The sequence below is a fragment of the Canis aureus genome, chromosome 1 (assembly GCF_053574225.1).
Source record: "Canis aureus isolate CA01 chromosome 1, VMU_Caureus_v.1.0, whole genome shotgun sequence".
Classification (NCBI taxonomy): Eukaryota; Metazoa; Chordata; class Mammalia; order Carnivora; family Canidae; genus Canis; species Canis aureus.
In genome coordinates, this window is record NC_135611.1 from 70,867,186 (window position 1) to 70,885,390 (window position 18,205).

At 48.6% G+C, this 18,205-nt stretch overlaps 2 protein-coding genes across 19 annotated transcripts in view; one reads left to right on the forward strand and one right to left on the reverse strand.

The window, feature by feature from the left end:
* CDC14B (cell division cycle 14B) overlaps positions 1-9,601 on the forward strand; it is a 102,591-nt gene extending 92,990 nt beyond the window's left edge. For 7 of the 17 annotated variants that reach the window (XM_077903446.1, XM_077903487.1, XM_077903469.1 and 4 more), the window contains one exon: positions 2,382-6,093. Coding sequence is in view for 14 of the 17 variants with exons in the window: in XM_077903487.1 (XP_077759613.1) it covers positions 2,382-2,418 (37 nt within the window). In the remaining 3 variants the exon portion in view is untranslated. Of the gene's footprint in view, positions 1-2,027; positions 2,338-2,381; positions 6,094-8,328; positions 8,393-9,267 lie in introns of those variants that run through there. The other 10 variants (XM_077903373.1, XM_077903383.1, XM_077903345.1 and 7 more) reach the window with 3 other exon arrangements.
* Positions 9,602-13,029: 3,428 nt separating this feature from the next.
* The window catches only part of HABP4 (hyaluronan binding protein 4), a 43,002-nt gene continuing 37,826 nt past the window's right edge, over positions 13,030-18,205 (reverse strand). For both annotated transcript variants that reach the window (XM_077903518.1, XM_077903515.1), the window contains exons 7-8: positions 15,935-16,120; positions 13,030-14,438 (exon numbers count right to left, since the gene is read on the reverse strand). In XM_077903518.1, the coding sequence (XP_077759644.1) occupies positions 14,382-14,438; positions 15,935-16,120 (243 nt within the window). In that variant the 3' untranslated portion in view covers positions 13,030-14,381. The remainder of the gene's footprint in view (positions 14,439-15,934; positions 16,121-18,205) is intronic.

Genomic DNA, 18,205 nt, shown 5'->3' on the forward strand with positions numbered 1-18,205 from the left:
CCTCAGACTTTTATCCTTTATGAATGCAGAAAGCATTCATTTTTGGCTGGAGGGTAATGAGGGAATTAACACATTTTTGCATAATCTGTTTCAAGAGAAAAGAATATAAAATTGTTGAGTAATTGTAAAGTATTGAATAGAAAACTTTGCTTTAGACAGCAATACGAGGAAATGAAGTAGTATACCTTTCAGTATAAAATAAATGCCTCCAAGGTGCCAGGGTTGCCAGTCCGCTGTTACCCCCTCCCCCTGCCATGAGGCCTTCTCTTTGCAGGTTGATGTTCACTCATCATCGTCATTGTCATACCTGTCCTGCCATAGGAACTTGACCATTTATTCCCGTTTTCTATTCTCTTCTTAGAGGCTTCCAGGATGAAGACCTCACCTAAGCTCACTTTCCACTGATTTGGCTCTTGATTTTTGACAGTTTACTGAGACACTCTACAATCTGGGACAGCTTTTCCACAAACATTAAAAGAGCAATTATTTGGAGGCTGCAAAACTATGTGTTGTCATAAATCTTTGTTGCTGGGAAGAAATGCCACCATGTTCTCTCATGGCAGATGATCATTCCCTCTTGTAACCATTGAACACAAGCCACATCTAACCTTAACTCCTGGGTGCCAGGCTCTGCTCTGGCACAGTTGTGTAGTTCAGGCCCAGAGCGCTGGAGGGTTTGGTTTGGTGGTGGCTGACAGGGTTCTGTGTAGCACCTTCCTCATCCCCTTTGTCAAGTCTGAAGAAGTAAATCAGTAGACTTCCACCCCTCCCGATTCCTGTGAAAGCTGTACATCATTCTATTGTTTCTTTCGTAAGAATTGCTAAATTCAGTGGAGAATTGGCCTGTTCTCAGTATTCTCTCTTAACTCTCTGACGAACTGTCTTAAAGTCTTGAAAATTCCACCATTATGCCTCTGACCGAAGACCTGCAGCCACCTCATGTGATACCATGCAGTTCAGTTTATGTGTTGATACAACTTACCATTGCGTGCATGTTTCTGTAAGCTTGTGTGATTTCTCTGGAATAGTTTCCTTTTCTCTTTCTTTCTTTCTTTTTTTTTTTTTTTTAATTATAACTTCATTTTCTAGAAAGTGGTCGTGGACAAGCGATTTTTTTTTTTTTTTTTTTTATTCCAAGTTACCATCCAGGAACCATCACTTTCTGTTCCACCTGTCAAACCAACCTAATGTTTGTGACTTTTGGGGGTGTTTTATACCCAATTATTGATACTATGAGGAAAGAGAAATACTCAGGGTGCCTTCCTTGGCCTCTGAAAATGTGTCTTCATGAGCCCTTCTGTTGGGAGTACTATATTTAGGACTTCTTTGACTTTTTAAGCCTTCTCATTTATGACTTTTGTCATCATCATGTCTGCCCACTGCTTCTCGTCCCTTCCAGGCTCAGATCTCAGTGTCCATTCTACCACCTCTGGGCTCCCAACTTCTAGTTACTACCATTATCTCTGAAAAAACATCAGTCTAGAAGCTCCAGAATGTGGTTGCTAAATATCCTTTTTGAAAACAATGCTGATTTCCTCTAATCCTCTAAATTACTGATTTCCCTTTGTAATTCCAGACATTTTCCCACTCGGCTGCACTGGCTGACCTGGACCTCTGTACTCCGTATTCTGTTGGGTCTCCCAACAACTGAGTGAGCGATTTAGATGTGCTCCTCTGAGGGAGTGCCAGTGTCAGGCAGTGAGGGATGTCTCTAGATGATACTGGCTTCTCTGGCTCTTGTCTTTGCTTACTTTTCTCCTCTGCTAGTTGCTGTCTGGATGAAAGTTGACATAATAAATTGGGGAAGGACAGAAGGGAGATAGGGTAAGAATCAGTGTGGGCTAATTTTGTACAGAGCTGGGTCCGCGGCGCAGCCCAAGGATAGTGGGCAGTGGGTGCCTTCCCTGTGCAGCTGCCCCCCTGGAAACTGCTTGAGGTGCCAGAGCTTTTTCTGTGACCAAATTCTGGCTTTGGAAATAACCAAGTAACACTTCTTTATCTTTTCATTCTTTCCACCTTTCCCACAGCCTGGTTCCTCAGAGGGAAGGAAGGAAAAGGAATGCTTTGCAACAAATGCCTTTAATGGCATTATGGTACTCGCATTGCTCTGCTGCTTCTGCCCACCCTTCTCGTTTTGTTTTTATCATTATTTTTTGCAGAACCGAACCTCTTTCTGTTCTGCCTTTCTCTCCCGTTTGTCTTTACTTTATGGTTGATACTGTACTATCTCTTTCAAAATATTTGTCATTAAAGAATTATAAAAAGTGTATACCTCTTAGCATGTCACCACTTTTATTATGTTGCCTTCCTTGTCTTGGGTAACTCTGTACGGGACACTTTGAAACCTTCATGGTAAAATCCTTTTTTTTCTCCCCCTGTAGTCCCTCCATTTCAAGGACTAAAACAGTCTTGCGTTAAATAAAAACCTGTGACCAGAACTGAAGGAAGACTCTAGGAACAGAGAACTACAGCAAGACTTAGCACAATTTCTTTGGAAACAAAGCAAAATTGCAAAGGCCTTAGCTGCTTTCCACCTAAGAAGTTTATTCAATGAAGACAATGTCCACGGGAGTTTAAATAACTACTTGAGTCTGGGCACAAGCAGTGACTTGAAGAAGACCCAGCTCTCTTTTGGTAGAAACGTCTCAAGTTGAACGACAAAGCTGTTATAAATTCCGTCTCAGGTGTAAATATCAAAGCCCTCTGCTGTCAGGAAAGCTGACCAGTCTGTGTGCTGCCCGTGTGTCCCTGTGATGGCAATCATTTTAGCTGCTGGCCTTCAGAAGTGACGATCTGATGGAGGTTTTTTACGTATTTATTTTCTGTTCACCCTGTGTCAAAATTTATAAAGAGAAAACAGGCATTACTGAAGTGGTACTTTCTGTAATTTGATACTATTTGGTTTAACCATCCTCACTTTAGTATTTGTACTGTTGTTGTACTGGTAACTCCATTAAGTACCCAAGCTGTTTGTCTTCCACCGAAGAGTGCTTTATTAACAAGAACCTGTGAAAACCGTGTTTGTAAACTGTTGGATGTTCTGATACAAAGTGGGACTTTGGCAACCTAAACTGGAAGAGACTATGAGGGTAGTATTAGAGGAATTGGGAGGGCAACCAGTCACAGAGCTGGAAGGTGATGGCGAAGTCATTCCTGTGTGTGGGCGAGGGACTGCAGGATGGACGCCACAGCTGCCCGCTGAGCAGCTGCCGGGTCATAGAAATCAAAGCCCTAGTTCCTTCCATGCATGATAAAAAAAACACAACAAACTTTTGGTGTTTCTCCTTGGAAATAGCCATCCCAAATAATGGTGGCTTTAAAAAGGGGGGAAAAAAAGGTACTGCTTTATTAGGGTCTGTCTCTGTAGCATTGTGGATTTCTGTTTTTATGTGATCAGCCAAAGGCCTTTCACGCCCCCTTTGATTTCAGTGAGAGTTATTTGCATCCGGATTTCAGTTGTTTGTAAATAAGAGACTCACCGTTGCCTTTGGTTAGGGACTACAACTAACTCTTTGCAGAGTGCCTTCACCCCCCCACCCCCACCCCCACCACAGAAACACAGCAGAGTCTGTGATATAAAGCAATCACAAAAACAATTTATTTGCTGCTAAAACAAAACAGTGGAGCCCCAAATAGAATTTTTTGCCTGTCCTGGTTTGAAGAACAGGGGATACAATATGGAAAGGCTATAGAAGGCACATGTCTTCACATTGCAAGATGAATGAACCAGGTGAGCAGGCAATTCCATTTTTAAAAGCTGCCTTTTTAACAAAACTAAGAACAGTAAGAAGCAGTTGGAATAAACAGATCAAAGTCTGTTAATGCAAAAAGTTACAAGAAGGCATGGCTCCATTTTGATATTTCCTCTCTTGTGGAGTAAATGATAAGGTTGACTGGCTTCGAGGGGAGATGGCACATGCCATCATCTTGGTCAGACAAGGGGCTCTTCCCCGCCAGGTGTAATGGGTGTAATGCCAGTTTTTAAACCCCGGAGACTAGATCTCAGAGGAAAGGTGGTTTCCTATCCCTGGAAGTGAACGAGGTACAAAGACCCATGTACCAAATGGGAGACAGGAAGACCCCTCTTGGGTAAGCTTTGGATGGGAAGAGAAACATTCCACTTGCTGTCGTGTGCTAGGAGACAATACTCAGTATTCAGACTGTGTGCCCTTGCATAAAACATTGGCTTCTCAGGGCAATTCTTCTTACTTTGACAGTTTTAAAGGCCATCTCCTGTTTAAATAATCCAGGTAGTTCTGAAAATCAAACTTCCCTCTGAACTGCCCTTGGTTTGGCTTTTTATTCCATCAGAACAAGCTCAGTGTGCTGTCTCCCTCACAGGGAATAAGCCATTTTGTGGCCTGGCCAAGAGTGAAAAATCTGGGCTTCAGTGTTAACCACAGTACTTCTTATTTTACAAATTGCCTTTTTGTGTTGGCTGCTCAAGTTACCAGCTAAAATTGCTATCACTGTGGCTCTTTCTAAAAAATCTTTGTATTTAACTGTCTCACTGAAATGAGTCCTAGGAAACTAGTGATTTGATCAAGAAGTGTTCCCTGGATCACACCAAGACTAGGGTGTGCTTCAGGGGATTTCATAGCTCACTGTTCAACTTACTGAGAGCGGATCTGGAAACCAGGAAGCCTCTGGGTCTCACTGATGGAACGTTCTTCCTGCTATGAATAAGAGCGGACTCTTTTTTCCCCAACAGAAACTTAAACACACCCTGAATCTTCTGAAATTCTAACTTCAAGTCCTTGTCATGGAAAGACTGTTGCTATGGAATATGAAATAGGGAGAGTCAGAGAGAATCCTTTAAACTTAAGAGCCTTAAATAACTTTGAAAGTACACCAAGACAGTTTCCATTGGAATTAAAATTAGAAATGAATATTTTTAGGTGTCCTTGAAGCTTTTTGGGAACTTGTGTCCAAAGTCAGAGACAGTCCAAAGGAAGGGTGTCTGCAAAACTGGGTATCTAGAAGTATAGACAGACTTCTATTTTGTAATGCTAAAAAAAAGCTAGAAATCTCTTAGTTGTCCACGAAGAGGGGTAAATCCTGAGCAGTGTCTCACCAAAGCAAGTAGCCTTCCTTGTCCACTTTGCCACTTCTGGGTGGCACGCTGCTCTCCTAGTCTCCAGCATTCTTCTGTTCCAAACTTGGCCCCATTAGCCTGTCACCCACCTACTTCATCCTCTTCTCTCCTTTCCCAGGGGTGATTTCTACTCTTTTCTTGGGCCCAGACAATTATTAGAGGAGTTCCCCAGTGTTCTCATGAGGCAACTGCATTTGGAGCCTAATGGCTGGTTGTGCGCACCATGCGGGCCTCCAGGCCTTGGGGTGTGTGGTGCCAAGAGCTCCTGGAGGCTTTCCTTTGCTTGAATCACCACCATTCATGGCAAATGAGCAATGCTGTCTTTTGATGTTGGTTCTAAAAGTAGCTTGTTTCTCTTCGTACATTTTTAAAAGTAATTATTGCAGCTTGGAAGGCAGTGCTCATCAAAGACAACTTTAAAAACATTTTAATTCTTTACTAGTTACCTCCTGCTAAAGCTGTTCTGGTAAGGCTGGCTCCTGCTCTTCCATTTCTCTAAATCTGAGTACTCATGTCGCCAAGTGGAAATACTACAGATGACTTTAAAAAACTGGACAATTCACGTATACTGTGTAGGACATTACCTCCTTAATTGCCCAGTAGAATTAACTGTCAGCAGATGTGTCCATCTGATTATAGTATTGCAGTTTTATATTAATAATTTGCAGTTTTATCTAACCTGCACTCGTGTACAGATTATTAAAAGTTTTAAAATGTAACTGATGAATCAGTATTTGATCAATCACTGTCTTGATTTTTTTATTAAAATGTATATTTCTAATCATATTTTATAAAGCCTAGAGAACTGGTTGAATGTTTATTTTCCTGAAGGTATTTTTAAGATAAAGCTTCATAATGGCCTGTAAACTTTGCATATCTATGTAGTTTGATATATATTGTTGAGTTTGAAAATCTTGTGTATTGTACTGGTTTTATACAAAATATTGAATAGTGAAAGTTGTATAATTATAATCATATAATTAAAAGTATTAACCAAACAGCCTTTCAGTTTATTGTATTCACTTACCATCCTCAATCATGGTAGGCAGTGGTCAAAATACAAACTGGATATAAGCTTCTGTATTAGTTTGCTACTAGACTGGGTAGCTTGCAACGATTCATTTTCTCCCAGTCCTGAGGCTGGAAATCCAGGCTCACGCTGTCGGTAGGGTGGGTGTCTTCTGATGCCTCTGCTCTTGGGCTTCGTCATGCACCCCAGTCCCTGGGTCCAGTCTGTCCTCCTCTCCTGACACTATCATGTCATGAGGAGAAGGGTCCATCCTAATGGCCTCACTGTAACTAATTCCCTCTTAAAAAGCCTGTTTCCAAACATAGTCACCCTCTGAGGCATGGGGGTTTAGGGCTTCAGCTTGAGAATGTTGGGGATATAGTTCTGTCCACAACACCTCCCTTAAGATAGTGAGCTAGGGGCCGTTAGGAAGTCATTCTGTAAATACCACCACTAGCTCAACTTATGCCAGGGTTTGACTTTGGAGAAATTACTGAGTATATGACACAGAATCAGGCCCTCCAAGTCATTTCTTTTTTTTAAGATATTATTTATTCATGAGAGACAGGCAGAGACACAGGCAGAGGGAGACACAGGCTCCCTATAAGGAGCCCGATGTGGGACTCAATCCCAGGACCCTGGAGTCACACCCTGAGCCAAAGGCGGACGCTCAACCGCAGAGCCACCTGGGTGTATCAGGCCCTCGGAGTCTTGGGGGTTGTAGACTGTACCCCCTCATGGTGCCTGCCAAGATCAGGGCTCAAGAGCTGGGCGAGGGGCAGGACCAGCGCTAAGGCACCCGCAGTCTGATGTCCAACCCAGGATGCCACCCCCGTGCCGCCTCTCCACCGCCCCTCTGCCCCTCTCCTGCGGCCTGTGCCCCACAAACTAACACAGAGGTGGCGTCTGTGATGGAGGAGCTTGTTCTGTGAGGAGTGCCGTGCTGTTCCTGAAAAAACTCCACTCTGATTCATGCCAGGATACAGGGTTTCAAAGTACAAAGCACGGGGACCCGCCTTCTCCCTGCATCCACACCCCTAGGGCACTGCCACTCACGGAGTGTGGCCCGCAGGCGGCCAGGGGGGCCCCCACCCCGAGGGTGAGTGCTGGGTAGGGGGCAGCACGGCGCCCGGAAGGCCCCGGGGGGCCCAGCGCGCAGGGCTGCGGAGTGTGGGCAGCGAGCCGGGAGCCCAGCCCCGGAGATTGTCGCCGTCCCCCGTGGTGACCAGCCCAGCTCGCGCTGCCACCGCACACACTTGCTGGAGACGCTTCTGCTTTTCGTTTAAGTAAAATGAGAAGAGGAATTCCCATCTTAACGATTAGTATCAGAGTTAAAGGAGATAATCCATGCAAAGTGCTTAAAACAGTGCTGGCACGGAGCTTTCCATTAATTTTTTCATACATTTAAGATAATTTTTCTGTAGATAATTAGGAAACAAAAGATTATGATGGATCCCAATCCCTCCATTTCTGGTACCTGTGGGGTCTTATCTGGGGTGCTGGTGCCAGCACCGGGGTCCTGCCCACCTCCCGGGGTTGGAGTACTGTGGGGCGGGGAGGGGACTCGTCCCCAGGGACGGGGTGCGGAGGCGGGATGGGGACCAGGACTTGGACCGTAGAGGCCCAGGGGGTCGGGGTCCCCGCCAGCCATGCACTAGAGCAGCGCTCCGTGGGGTTCTTCCTGGGCAGGGCTGGTTATTAGGGGAAAGTCTTACAAAAGGCGTTTGTGCTGCACAGGAACATGCCGAAAGGTGCAGAAACGTAAAGCCTCGGTGCAGGTGTGCTCTGCCGGGAGCAGCTCGGTGTAACTGGAGCAGGGATTCTGGAAGCAGGCTGGGTGCGAACTGCTGCTCTGATTAGCTATGTCACCTGGGCCAGGATGATGGTTGTATGAGGATTAAGTGACTTAATCCATTCATTAGAACAAGCAGCTGGCCATACTAAGAGCCTCACTGCCCTCTTGCTCTCCTACAGACCCCTGTGTGCCCCCCTCAGAACAGTGGCAGGGCCCTGCCACCACGGACACAGTATGTCCCTATCACAGGCTTAATTTCTGAGCTTACTGGGAGAACAAATGCACTCCGGGCACAGCCTTCTGAGCGCCACCCCCCCCCAAGACACCCCTGCCTTCTGCCCTGGAGGTGCTGGCCCAGCCCCTATAGGAATGGCTGCCCTCCCCCGCTGCCTGGCCTTGGTCTCTAACTGTGTCTCATCTCTTTGCTAGCAAGTGTGCATGGCTTTGACATGCTTCTGGATCACAGGTGCTCCATCCCCACTGACATGCCCAGGTAAGGAGGCCTCTCGCCGGGCGGATCCCACGTGGGCCGGCCATCACCAGGGCCTGGCTATGGCCCCTTGGATGCCTGTACGACTGGCTGAATGTCATGTGTTTAACTTTGGGAGGGAAAGAAAGAGAGGAGGAGGTAGCGTGATTTGTGCATTCTTTTCATCGGAGAAAACAATGGTTTCTTCTCTGGGTTGTTTCTTCATATAAAAGCAGATGACGGTTCTTCCTTGTGTAGGACTCTGCAGAGAATGGCATCCCCACCCACCACATTCCAGTCACAGCTCCAGCCATGGGGTAATGCAGACACCCTCGTGCACACTTTGGGCCACCTCAGGAGGCAACCCTGCCCCCCCCCCCGCCCCGCTGGGGACTGGGGAGCAGTGTTGTGGGGCAGAGTCATGGGAGCAGGCTCGGCTGCTCTGAGGACCTCCCGCAAGTGAATCCTGCGGCCTGTTCTGCTCTGGCCCGAGGCCCAGCAGGCAGAGGGGCTGCAAGGAAGGCTTCATGGGCCAAGGAAGCAGTGGGGGACTCGGGCCTCAGGAATGGGGCTCCTGTTTGTGGGACTAGGGGGTCCTGACGCAGTGAGCCGCCTTCCTGCCTGGCCCGGGCTTATCTGCCCCCGCAGGCCGCCACGCAGAGACGGTCCCCTCCCCGAGCGAGGGCTGTGTGGTTGCCAGCGGTGGCCGGCAGCTCTCAGGGCAGGACGGGCAGAGGGGGTCTAGCTTGCCGCCCCGGGCCGCTCCCGCTGTTGGAAGCGCCTCTGCTCCAGCTCCTGGCTTGTCTAGGGACGCTTGAAGCTAGGCCTGGCCCTGCCCAGCAACCCCTCAGACAGCTTCTGGCATCACAAATACAATGCTGTCCTCCTCCCTTTTGCAGCGATAATTGGCTGTCTCGAGCCGTAACCTTTCTAGACCGGCTTTTAATCTGGCTTGGGACCCACAAGGACCAGTGCTCCCAGGAGGACCTGCCGGTCGGCGGCACCCAGCAGCACAGATGCTGTCCAGGGCACGTCCAAGCCTGTGCCTCAGCCTCAGCAAGACCGTGTGTCGTCGTCTTCCTCTGGGCATTGAAGTTTCAGCCGAGGCGAGAGCTGGGCTTACCCGTGGGCGACCTGCTGGGATGACTGGGATGCACAGGGTCCCAGCTGGCACCCTCTTGGGGGGCCATTCACTCCCAAGCCCCCAGTAAAGTGTTTCTTGGAACTTTCTGATATCAGGGGCCCCTATGACTTCTCCGATGGAAGCTGGTCTCTCTCTCTCCCCAGAACGGTTCGGGCAGAATTTTTTGGTGAGTTCATAGGCCGTGTGTGGCCTCCCTGGCTGTGCACCATCCACCCCCAGGGGTGTTGCTCAGATGCAGTGTGAAGGGCAGCCCCTCGGGTACCTTCAGGGACCCTATTCACCAGGCTTCCCAGGGCCCCACTCTGGGCACCTGCAAGGTTGGTGAAAATCCCTGTGGGCTGTTTTCCTACCCTAGGGTTAGCTCCCTGGGTTCCAGGGCAGGGGAACCAGGGTCGGGGTCACCACTTCACTCGCCAGGCCAGGCGGCCCCCACATTTTTCCCACCTTCCATCTTGCTGAGAACTGCTCCAACCACCCTGCTCCCTCTCTCCCCACCGCCCTCACCACGAGACACCCACTGAGGGCTGACAGCGACCGGGTGTTGACTGCCAGGTGTTGCAGGGATCGCAGGACCCACATCAGGTATCTCGTCCTCTGTGGTGCTTGGGTGTGGCGGGGTCGTGCGGGTGAGCCCCCTAGCGGGGTGGCTGCTCCCACCTTGCTGTCCAAGAACACTGGGGAGCCCTGCAAGCTCCGGGGAGACGGCTATGCGCCTGGACGCTGCTCTGACCCTGTAGGATGGGCACCCAGGCCGGCCCCTGCCATGGGGCCAGAGTCCTGCACGGTCGTGGTGCTCACAGGGCGAGGTGGTTGGAGTGCAGGAGTCCTCTCAGCCACAGGGCCGGGCCCAGGGCTGGCTCCCGGGAGCCGTGCTCTGGTTCATCTGGACCCGCAGCCTCTCGGGCGTCGCTACCTCTGATGCCCCGGAGGCCTGAAAAAGCCAAGAGCACTCCTCACCCCATCATGTTTTCAGGACCGTGTCAAGGGACTCCCTTGTGCCAAGTGTGGTCGCTGCATTGCTGCCCCGGCAGGGCCTGGCCGAGGCCGCGCTACCCGGCCCCTGGCCTCCCCTTTCCCTCCCCGGCAGCTGTGCCCTGGAGCCTGGTTACACACGTGGGAGTCTGAGGCGTGTGGAAGGAATGCCGGGCTCGAGGACCAAGTCCCGTGTCTTCCTCACGTCCTGCCTCTGTCTGCCCAGGGGACTGGTCAGGGGCCGAGAGACGTTCTTGCCCTACTCCCTGCCTCGGAGTGTGCCACCCACAGGACAGCACGGAGCCGCCCTCCTGCACCCTGTCTCCCCACGTCATAGGTTCCCCGGGCAGCGCGGGAAGGGGCCCCTGCAGACTGCTAAGACACCCAAGTGAAGCACAGGGCCTTAATGCTCAGGGTGACCCTCAGGACTCAGTTGGGCTGGTGACTCAGTTCAGAGGGAGGGGAGGTGGCAACTGGCACAGGCACATGGACAGGCTCCTGGGGAAATGAGGTTCTTGGCTTAGGTGGTGCTTACAAGGAAGTTTTGTGCATTTATCCATATTGTTTTGCAATTGTTTTTTTTCTCTAATATTTTATTTTTAAGTAATCTCCACACTGACCGTGGGGCTCAAACTCACAACCCCAAGATAGTCACATGCTGTACCGACTGAGCTCGCCAGATGCCCCTACAGTAAAGGTTTTTTAAAATACCTGCTTTTTTCCTTCCTCGTTCCCTTTACCATGTAAACACAGACCCATCTAGGATGTGCCAGGCAAAGCCTCACATATGTGGGGCATGTCGCGGGCAGTGGTGCCAGCTGCCCCAGGGCCTTCAGGTTGGTGTTGGAGGATCAAGAGAGGAGGGCAGACCCCTGGTGGCTGCTTCTACAGAGCATGATCCTCGTAGAGGCTGAGGGAGAGACAGCAGCAGTGAAGGAAACGGGCAGACCTCCTCTCTCGGGGAAACTATCCAGCGGGGTGATGCCGTGTTGGGCAGGGCAGCCCCACCTGCTCTTGGCAGTGTGGCTCTTTCCTGAATAGCCCAGAAGAGGTCAGTTCCTGTTTCTGACGGCTGATCTTTCCCAGCTTCTGAGACCCAGGTCCCATAGCTCCACAGGTCTTTCCTACACCACAATGTGTGGTTTCAAAAGAAAACAATGCCTTCACCTCTAAAGTAGCTGTGTGCAGGATGGCCTGGAGAGGCCAGTTAACAGAGGAAAAGCCCTGACCCAGGGACCCAGTAGCAGGGGCGTGGCCCTTACGGCCCTTCGGGCTCTGGAGGGGCCTGCCTTGCATGGGACGAAAACATTACACACTTAGCAGCCACATTAGGCGAAAGATATGCTACTTCTGAAAGCAGCCTGGCCACATCTTAAAATCATCCAGTGCAGGATGTCAACCTTCCTGAGGCAATTCCCAGGCAGCAGCTTCCAGTGAGCCTGCCTCTTCCCAGACCTTGTCAGAGAAGCATCCTGGGTTTTCATCTGGTCAGGGCTGGGAGCAGCCCCCTCCCTTCGAGGGTGATGGCTCTGTGAAGCTCTCCCAGCTCCAGACTACTCTTCCCACCTTCATCCAACTGTGAGCTCCTCCGGCTGGCCTTGGGGCTGGCACACCTGACTTTGCAACTCAAACGTACTTGGCCTCCGCCTTCCGAGAGTCTTGGGCCTGACTAGTTTTCTTTTGTGGGGTTGATTTGCTCAGTGTTAAGTTGCCAGCTAGAAACATGCCTTGCCTCATGGCCCGTCTACACCCACACATCTGAGTGTGGTAGGGGAACTTTGATCAGGAAGGCCTTCTCTTGTGTATGGGTCTGAACATAAGCTTCCTGTCAACTCGGATTTTTCCCTAACATGCTGTTAGGGATTTCCTCTGCTCTGTGCTTCCGCCTGATCTTCTCTGGGGCACTGGACTGTAGACAACCACATGACCAAAACCTGCCATCCATCTGCCCTACCAGTTGGTAAGAGGTAATCCTGGTGAGCAACCAAGTCTTATACAGGCTCAGGAAGTGTATGCCATACCCTAAAACTGTTTCTGACCACAGGACCCAAGACTGCTCCGTGGTACAGAGATCTCCAGTATGTTGGGAAGGATGTGGTGTTTGTAAATACAGTATTAAATCCAGCTCTATGGGCTTTCCAAGCATTATCTACAATACTAGGGAACTTTCTTGAAAGGGATCTCGGTTTCGCCAACCTTCAAAGCAAAGGCAGGCAGAGTGACTTCATGTGACAGCCTCATGCTGTACTAGCTGATCATTGTGGCTGAACCTGACATTCATTCTCCTGAGACTTGACTTGGGTCAGGGCACTCCCACTCATCGTGTTCTTTCCAGGGAGAGGGAATACAGCAATCACTTAATAGATCTTAGTGCTTAGATATTAATTTAATAATGAGCCCAAGGGTAGGCAGTCCCCCACAGCAAAGGTCCTTAACTGGTTATCACGTGGTGCGGGGGGGTACAGCTGATTCCTCCTGCTGGGTCTCTTTCCACGTTTTCTCTTGACCTGGGAGTGACCAAAAGGATTCAGCTTTCTATACACAGTTAGGAGGGAATACCAACCTTTATTTACACTTGGGTTCAAGGTCAGAGCCATCTTAAACAGCATAGCAAAGTGGGGGAAAAAGCACAGATCTTGGGACCGGGTTCAGGTCCAGCACAAGCAGAGTAACTGTGTAACAACAGGCAAATGTTATCTTGAGTTTCTGCAGCAAAGTGGGGAGAGCCTCACCGGAGCTGCCCACAGCTGCTCCAGCTGCCTTGGCCCTAGGCCCTGCCCTGGAGCGCTCAGCCCGCTGGCGTGGGCTCTTCAAGCGGGCTCTTCAGGGGTTGCTCTGTTGGGCAGGGCAGGACTCAGTGACTTACTAAGTGACTTACTGAACCTCCAAGGTGTCCCCTAACCCCAAACGCTCGCCAAAGGCAAGAAAGAGGAACTCAAACTGGTATAAGGGCTGAGTGAGAAAAACCGCACACGGCGTTCAATAAATACTATTTACAAATCTTGCCAGGACAAGGACAGAGGACATCTGTACATGGGCGTCGAGTTCAAATACTAGTTTTGAGGGAGAAAAGGATACGGTGGTAAGTTACAATACTCTTGCCTGGACCCCCCTCTCACTTCATTGATGGGTTAAATAACATGATTTTAAAAATCGTATGCTTGATACTCATCCTAAAAACCACCCAAACCCTAAATATGCACATTTATACTAAGCATGTGTGTATGTGTGTGTACATACACACACAGAAACCACGAGGTAGTTTAAATCACCATTAAAAAAATTAATACTTTTCCTAGTTCTCTGTCATAGAGTGGAAGCCAGTAGCCGCGCACTAGCTGCTTAAAATTATTGGTTACGTGAAAACCAGAACTCAAAAAATTTCCAGGAGAGTATAACATTTACAAGTAAACAGTCAGTACATTTATAGTTTAATTCCCCTGTCTCTGAAAAGTAGGCTGTGACCTCGCTATGTGTGTTTCCTCTGGCATTAAAGAACACGGCCCTCTGGCCTATACAGTTTACAGAGCCGGCTCAGTAGATTCTATTTTACATCTTTACTCTCCTGGTTTCCGTGGAGGATTCAATACAATCTCTATATATACATTTTAAATATTATTTCTGAACTTCATTTGGGATTCCTTCAATAAAAAAATAATCACCATTCTCCACCCTCTTGGGAAAGTGCCAGACTAACCCCCTGGCTGGAACTGCTGCTCTTGTGTCTGGAGAAATCCCGATCCCATAGCTCCCAGGCCAAAAAAGTGCAACAAATTCACACTACACGGGAAAAAGCAACATCTATTGTTCTTAGAGTCTGACTCTTCCTCACGGCAAGAAAAGTCTCTTCATAGGTACGCGGACACGGTGTCAGGTTGCTAGGGAAACAGGGCTCTCTCAAGCCAGAGCAGGAAAATCCTCAGGGTCATCTGGGTTGGGAGCAACATCTTGTGTCTAAAGAAGAAAAGAAGAGTCTTGAAACCCAGTCACCTGAAGCACTCCCACTTGGGCAGAGCCCTCTGAGAAACATGCGCCTGCGCTTTCAAGGGGCGGGGGGCGCAAACGGTGGCTGTGGCTCAAACACCCCGGGAGAGGAGGCCCCACTGCAAATAGGACATGCAGAAAGGGGGATGAGGAAGGGTGCCTCTCCCACTCAGACTTGCTCCTGGCCCCTGCAAGACGGCCAGCAGTGCCTGCCTGCCTCCCTGCCTCCCACAAAACCTTACCGAGTGCCTCTTTCTTGTATCTGGCACTTCCCTCATTCAGTAAACATCATACAGAATGTTTACTACGTGCAGACACAAGGTTGATTAGAGATAGTTCTTGCCTGCCCTGGGGGCCCCTGGGCTGAGGGGGTAAGTCCTGAAGAAGTCACAGTGTGGTAGTTTCAGCCAACAGCTGGCCCGTGAACAGCCCACAGAAGGGGTGCCCACAGCAGTCTGGTGGCGAAAGGCACGTCACGGTCAGGTAGGGTTTTCTACCAGAGAAGGTTGTTCCAGAGATAAGCCTCAGCGAAGGAGCAAAGAGAATACAGACCCCGAAATGGAGCAACTGGACAGTTGAAGGGATGGGGGCCCAAGGGCAGTTCTGAGCTGGAAAATGCAGAGATTTGTTCACAAAACACTTATGAATCGCCTACTATACCCATCCATTGTGCTGGGGGAACTAAAAACGAGCAAAAGCAGACATGTTTCTGTCACCTATGGTAGAGACGGCAGGTGCTGATCAATAATCACACCATTGTAGTTGTGAGAATACAACTACAAATGAAGATGACACTTCAAAGAAAAATAAAATTCTTTGCTCAAGGACTCTGACCTGGTCTGGAAGGAAATGTGACCAAAGAAGATTCCTGTGAAGAAGCAAGGTCAGAGGATATTATTCTAGGTGAGCAAGCAAAGGGGGTAGAAGGACCATCAGGTGCAAAGCCCCTGTGGGGTCAGGAACATGCTTGTCTAAAGAACTAGAGCTAGAGCAGTGTTGGCTGAGGAGAGAAAGGATGGTGTGAGGTGAGAAGGTGAGCCTGGGGAGGTGGCTGAGGAGAGAAAGGATGGTGTGAGGTGAGAAGGTGAGCCTGGGGAGGTCCCAAGGAGGCCCTGAAGCCTTAGGAAAGATTCTATCTGCCTGGAAAGCACCGGAAGGGCAGGGCATACGACCACCAGGTGGTCTGACTGCATCCCGAGCTGGGAATCCTGTGTGATGCAGATGAATGAGCTTGTCTCTGGTTCTGAGTGTGCACTCACAGCAGACTGTGGACCCCCCTGGTGACCATGGGCCACCGGATGGTCTGTGCCCAACTACGACCATGCTGCTGATGTAACTGTTCCAAACTAGCAGAGGAATGGACAGCAGACCCTGGTGGCCCTCCCAACTGCACAGCCCAGGGTATCCTCCTCATCCTCTCACTTCCTGCAGAAGAACCATCCAGGACACAGAACACCAGCACTCACCACCACTTCCACTCTGGGTCCATAGTTTTCTGCCCTTCTGATCCTTCCCCGGCCTCCCCGTGGGCCACCTCTGGCTCCACGCCCAGGACGAGGGAGGTTACCGAAATTAATCTCCAGCTGGGATGTGATGTCATTGGCTGCTTTCCGGAAAACATGGGCATCGTCTTCATAGTCATCCTTTACCATCTGGAACACAGTTACAGCATCTCAGCATCACACACACAGCCGTCTCCATGGACACTTGCTCCATTAAACGTCCCGGAGCTACGCTGCCCGGGAGCCACTGTGACATCTGGCAGGACAGTGCCCTCCACCCCTGCTGCCCCACGGCAAGACAGAGGTGGCGCCCCTGTTGCTCTGGGCTCAGCACACGGGGGATCTGCCATTTCCCAGCCACACGTTCTCATACTCATGGTCTTCATCCAAACATCTGTGAACTTATTATTATATTAATTTGAATTAATGAGACCAAGTTGCTATGAGCTTGGCAGGTTAAGCTGTTAAGATTTGACATGCCTAACAGTAATTGATATAAATGTTTAATGTCGAAATGCATTCTGCTCAGATGAAAAAGTTTTAATTTCTGCCTTTTTTATTTGTTCACAAATGCTAGTTTGATAAATAAGGAAATATTACCTTCCTAGGATAGAACTTGATGGAAAAAACTCCTCTCAATGTGGGTGCTGACTGTACAAATACCATATGTTAAAAACTGCATGATTTACAATAAACAATTCTGACTCAAATATAGGGAAATAGTAAAATAACAGAGTATGGTTATCTAAGGATTGTTCCCAATGCTGCAGAAAGAACTCAAGCTGCTTTTTATGAACTATTTTGGTCAAAATACTTTGAGAAATTACATTTTAAGAGGTCAAATAAGTTCTGTGTCTTGTTAAAGGAAAACTGTATTAAATATATCTTGCTCCAAATTTGATTTGGCTTCGATTCCTAAGAACAGATAAAACAAACCTCTCACTTATGAGTAAAATATAAATATACAGGAAATATGCCAATGGTCTTCAAGGAGAATCTCCAAAGTGCTTTAATGCTGAACATTCCTACAACTTGTCTAGGAAATGGAATCAGGTTTCCCCAAACATATTAGTCCCTTCTGGCCATGTGTTTGGTACAGAGTTCATGTTTAACATGTTTAACATGTTTAACATGGTACAGCTGCCTTCCAAGCTGCACATGAAAATAAAGCAGAGACCTTAGGTAAATGGAAGAAAGGACAATTCGGGCGCACCAGCACCGTGGTAAAAAGGTAGACCTAGAAACAGCCCACTGCGTCCTAGTGGACAGCGGGCTCCTAGCGCAGAGCTGAGTGTGCTTTCCAGGGCCCAGCTCACTTTGGAGGCTCCTGTTGCTCTGGACTTTGCAAACACAAGATCCCACCACAGTGATTGGTCTCTTAGGGTGCCCAGGACAAAGCACATTAGTCACCCAAGATTTGGCTTCTGTTGCTTTCAGAACGATTCAGGTTTCCTGGCTGAAACCTCCAATGCCATCAGATTAACAAGGACCCGTGTGCCTTACTGAGACAAGCTGGATGAGTCAGCTAACCCACTTGCTTCAGATATTGCAGCAGACCTCTTTCTGGAGCCTCTCTTCAGGGAGGATGAATCTGGTGTGGATGCAGGAAAAATAGCTTCTATTTTTACCTAACATGTCAGCTGCATATTTCACATCCTGACAGCACATTTGTTTTAGGCAAAGCTTTATTTACAATGCCCCAGAACAAAAAAGAACAAAATGAATAGGAAAAGAGCCAACCCAGCCAGCTGATGGACTTGTAGAAATACCTCACAGAGATTTCCAAGAAAATAAGGCTCTTGCCTCCATGCTGCTGGGAAAAAAAAAAAAAAAAAAAGCCACTTCTAGTCGAACAGCTCAAAACTCACTAGTAAGGCCTCTAAGAGACTGGACTCACCAGAACAGGAGGTGGGAGGGGATCCTGTATCATAAGTGACCCTCTAATTAAAGTATCCATTCAAAGACTAGCACTAATCAAAGTATAAATGGAAACACAGACAAATCTACAGTACAAAATTCCTGAGTTTCAAATGGAAAACCAATTAATGATACCCAGAAGAAAGGGTTTGTTCACCCCCATCATCAACATAGAGATATGTATCAAGATAAATGGCTATGACTGAATGATGTGAATTCTAAATTTTAAAATTTTAAAATGAGAATGCTTCAGGATACCTTTAAGTTCAGGAACACAAATAGAATGTGATTAAATGACACGCTGACCATCCCACACAA